The sequence below is a fragment of the Mus pahari genome, chromosome 1 (genome assembly GCF_900095145.1).
Source record: "Mus pahari chromosome 1, PAHARI_EIJ_v1.1, whole genome shotgun sequence".
Lineage (NCBI taxonomy): Eukaryota > Metazoa > Chordata > Mammalia > Rodentia > Muridae > Mus > Mus pahari.
This window is the reverse complement of record NC_034590.1, coordinates 125,691,289-125,696,290: the sequence shown is the minus strand read 5'-3', so window position 1 is coordinate 125,696,290 and position 5,002 is coordinate 125,691,289. Positions and strand designations below refer to the sequence as shown.

Here is a 5,002-nt window from a genome sequence, read left to right as displayed (position 1 = left end):
TTGGTCTTGTAAACTTTATGTGACCCAGCACAGGGGAAGGCCAGGGCCAAGTAGTTGGAGTGGGCGGGTAGGGGAGCAGTGCAGGGGGTGGATAGGAAACTTTCGGGATAGCATTTGAAATGTAAATAAAGAAAATAATAATAAATAAAAAAATTCAAATATTGAAAAAAACAGAAAAATTAAAGTTACCCTTAAGTGTAAAGATTTTTGTTATTTCTGTTATTAAATTCCAGATATTTAAAATGGTTGTCTAATAGGATACAGGGCATTATTTCAATTTTTTGTATATGTTGAGGCTTGCTTCCTGATCAATTATATGGCAAATTTTGGAGAAGGATCCATGAGCTTCTGAGGAGAAGATATATTCTGAAATGTTTGACTTTTATGCTACATGGCCTCTTTCCCTTTTGCTTTTTATATTTGTTCTCTACCCTATAACTACTGTGTTTTGATTATTTATGTGGAAGGAGGATTTTATTTTTTGGTCCAGTCTAATTAGTGTTCTATAAGCTTCTTGTATGGTAATAGGCATCTTTTCTTTCTGGTGGGAAAGTTTTCTTCTATAATTTTGTTGAAAATATTTACTATTCCTTGGAGTTTGGATTCTTCACCTACTTCTATTACTATCATTCTTTAGGTCTTTCCTGCATTTATTTGATGGATCTATTTGTTTCTTCTTTAAAGGCCTTTACCTGTTTGATTGTATATCTATATATTTAAGGATTTATTCACTTACCCCTTTCAAGGACTCTATCATCTTTGTAAACTTGGATTTGAGGTAATTTTTGGTTCTTCTCTTATGTTAGGATATCTGTGACTTGTTGTATTAGGATAGATATACTCTGAAGGTGACATATTGCCCTAGCTTTTGTTGAGTTTTTTTTAAATGTAGCTTTTAGCCATATGGTTGTCCCTGGATATTCAGGCACTGGAAGGGGAACTTAACCTTGATGATTCTTATGAGGTATACTTCTGGTAAATATCCTTGGGGAAGAACATGTAACTCATAGGGTAGTATAAGTCTCCCAGCAGTTGGTTTTACCTTGTATTATCCTGGATCAGTAGGTCTGATGAAGGTGGGCAAAGAGGTGGTTAGATAGCGGAGGTACAGGGAATGGGAGGCCACTCAGGGCAACTGGCCGTATCCCCAGACAACTTAGTGGATATCAGGAATGGTTGAAGGAAGGAAATATAACCTGTGTGTTTTCAGTTTGGCAAGTCTGATGGACAGTGGAGAGGTTGTTGGACAATGGAGGTCCCAGGGAATGGCATAAATACTACATGAATATGGGAAAAATAATTTGTTGAAAACACATTATATTAAAAAATAATTTGAGAGAAAGAGTATCAAGTTATGTATTCTATTACCAAAAACTCTATGTATGAAATATGTGTGTGCATGTGGCTACCTCTCAAACTGTACAAAGAAACATGTGTGGATCTGTATTAAAATGCATAAGCATATACTCACAAAGAAACACACATGAACAAGTTATTGTCTATAGTGACTATAAACTAATTAATTTAAAACAGAACATGTTGCTTTTCGTTTTTAAAAATACTCTATTAATCTTGAAATTATGAAATTCAGAAAGAAGAGAACCAAACTAGAAAAGAATCATGAATAAAGTAACATAGATCCCAAAAGACAAATACTATATTTTCTCTTACATGTAGATGTTAGTTATTTAGCATTTTATCAACGTGCTTCAATCTGTATAACCACAAAGACTAGGTATACAGTAACAGATTGGGTTGAGGGATTTCCCAAAGAAGAGAAATAGAATAAAGAGTTATGGAGACACAATGGGGATATTGGAAGTTTGACAACTCTAGTTAGGTATCAACTGAACTACTTCTTACTCATTATGATATGCAAATGGTATCTTCAATAATAGGACTTACCTCTTATAGTATGTGAAGTGTATTTCATTAACAAAACTTACAGTCTACACTGATGACCTGCCTACAAGATATATTTGTACAATAGTAGTACAAATGTTGTAACAGGTTGGATGTAAGTCTAACTACATGAAAAGAAACTCATTTCTGATACTGCTTAGTTAGGCAAGAAACTCTCTAAAAAACCATAAGAAACCTAAGAAAGGATAGTGCATTGGCCTGTGGGGAAATAAAATACTAACCTGCTAAAGTAACATAGGAATAAAATGATACCTGTTGATTGATATTTAGCTATACTCATTGATCAGTGACTTGCTCAGCCATCATCAGAAACTTCCTCTTGTAGATCACAGGAACTAATACAGAAATTCACAGCAACACTCAGTTCTGTGTTTGTGTTTTATGAGTCTTTGGTTATCATGTGGGAAGTTACCTGTTTATAAAACAGAATATATTGTGCTATTCATCAATTTAAATAGCATTTAGCTTTTAAAAAATATAAGCCAATTATAATTTGAGTCAGCAGATTAACATATCAGTTTAAAATAGTGATTGATAATGTTGACAGAGATCAATGCCAAGAATAGAAAATAATTGCTATACAATTACTAGGGATTATTGCATCATTTCTATATTCCTATTCCTTTACAGGATGAGCCAGAAAGGTAGCCAGTTTAAAGCAAGCCAACACTCAAATGAAAACAAAATCCAAACTGGGTACTCTGCCAGCTCTTAAATCTGGCTCCAAACTAAGTCCCTTACTTGTAGAGAAATTATTCTCTGTACGACTTATATACATACTTAGTTTTCTGAATATAGAGGCCAAAGTCTATGGATTTCTCTACTGAGAGATTATTCTATTATAAAAGAAAATACTTTTGAAGACTGATAGAAAATGTTTATGTTTACAGACAAAGATATTATATGCCATATGCATTATCAATATTTTAGAAACACTGAAATCATTTAATGATAACACCACCAATGCATACCATCTTAAGATAAAGACTAGCCTGGCAGTGGTGGTGCCCCTTTAATCCCAGCACTTGGGAGGCAGAGGCAGGTAGATTTCTGAGATTGAGATCAGCCTGGTCTACAGAGTCAGTTACAGGACAGCCAGGGAAACACAGAGAATTCCACCTTGTGTCGAAAAACCATAAAAAATAAGATAAAGACTAAGCTAACTTATGTTCCTAATGCAAAAATTGCTAGTAATCAATAAACACTTTATTGGAGAATATTCAATCAATGATGTACTTTTATTTTACATGTAATACTAAAGAAAAACAACTTGAGTGACTCTGTTTGTTGTGGCCCTCAATATCTCTCTCTACAAGGTGTCTCTTGGTAGACCTTATTGGTTAGAAGTGTTTTTCCTCCAATAAAAACTACCATTCTTGAGATAAATTCCATTTTGCAACTGGTTCTTACTGGTTTCTCTTAAGAATGCACCTCTCCTTTTGTTTTAGGTGCGTTAATGATAGTAGTCCCCAGAAATCAACCATGTTTTATTGATTTTACATTCCATGACTCCCAAGAATTGGAGATAGTCTTGTTTTTTTATCTTTTTATCTAAAACTTATGGAATAAACTAAGTTTTCCCTAATATTTAATGACACACACTTGCCACTTTACATTAAATTCTGCTCATGTACATGCTGACATTTTTTTTTACAAGACCTATCAACCAGTATAAATGTTGCACATATTAAGGAATGTTATCACATAAGGTAAACATTTAGGTATGTTATGTCTTTTCATTCTGTGAACACAGTTTCACTATCAGCAAAGACAAAACTTTTGCAGTGTCACAGGGTTTTGCTTTGACTGGGACTGAACTTTGGGTTTTTTTCCCTATCCTATCATTTTCCATGAGAGATACTTTCTGGTAAGAACTTTTCCTATGGCCCCTTTCATCTCACTGTTCCTCAGAGTGTAGATGAGGGGATTGAGGAATGGTGTACCCAGTGTGTACACCAGGGAGACAAACTGATCTTGCTTGGGATGGTAACGGGAGACAGGGCGCAAGTACATGAAGGCACAGCAGCCATACTGCAACAATACCACAGTGAGGTGGGAAGAACAGGTGTTGAAGGCCCTGTGACGGCCAGCTGCTGAGTGGAGTTTGAGCACAGCAGCCACTATCAAAGCATAGGTGGTGGCAATGAAAAAGAAAGGCACAGCAATGGCTAGTGTGGCTGCCATGAGCACAGAGAGCTCGTGGATATGACTTGTGGCACACACAAGACGCATCAGTGGTGGAGCATCACAAAAGAAGTGCTCTATTCCTCTGTCCTGACAGAATGGCAGACAGAAGATAAAGACCACAAGCTGTAAGGACAGGAACAAGCCAATGACCACCGAAGCCAGAACCAAGCGAACACAAAGTGTTACAGTCATAATGAGAGGGTACTGCAAAGGATGACAGATGGCAACATATCTGTCATAGGCCATGATAGCAAGGAGGAAGCAATCAGCACTACCAAGTCCAATGAGGAAAACCATCTGAGTGGCACAGCTCAGCAGAGAAATGGTCTTCTCAGACTGAAAGTTGTTGGCCAAAATGTGTGGTACCACCACTGCAGTGTAACATAGCTCTATCCCTGAGAGGCTGCCCAGAAAATAGTACATGGGTGTATGTAGACGTGTTTCAGTCTGGATGGAGACCACAATAAGGATATTCCCAGAAATTATCAATCCATAAGCCAGGCTAACTCCAAAGAAGCATAGCATACGTAGCTCTGGTCGTTTTGGATAGGCAAGGAACACAAACTCCATGAACAATGAGTGGTTCTTCCAAGTCATTGAATCCACAGCCATTCTCTTTAGGGTGCAAAAAACAAAACATCTGTCAAACTGGTCATTTACCTCATAGACACTGATTAAATTTTAATAATCAAACCTAGATTTAGATGCAAGTCATATAAGGACTTGACTCTTTAATTTTTTTATATTCATGAAATTTGTTCAAATGTAAATCTGCATGTTAATTTCTACATGCAAACAGTTTGGCAGTGAAAGACTATTAACCAAAGTCATTAGACATAATAAGAGTATTCAAAATATGTTTAGAAGGCAAATTAAACCTCAAGGAATTAAT

General features: G+C 36.1%; 1 protein-coding gene across 1 annotated transcript; it reads right to left on the bottom strand.

Annotated features, from left to right (window-relative positions):
• Nucleotides 1-3,756: 3,756 nt before the first annotated feature.
• LOC110313315 (olfactory receptor 10W1-like) lies at nucleotides 3,757-4,707 on the bottom strand. Its single transcript, XM_021187365.1, has one exon. The coding sequence runs from the start codon at nucleotides 4,705-4,707 to the stop codon at nucleotides 3,757-3,759; it is 951 nt and encodes a 316-aa protein (XP_021043024.1).
• Between the last annotated feature and the right edge of the window lie 295 nt (nucleotides 4,708-5,002).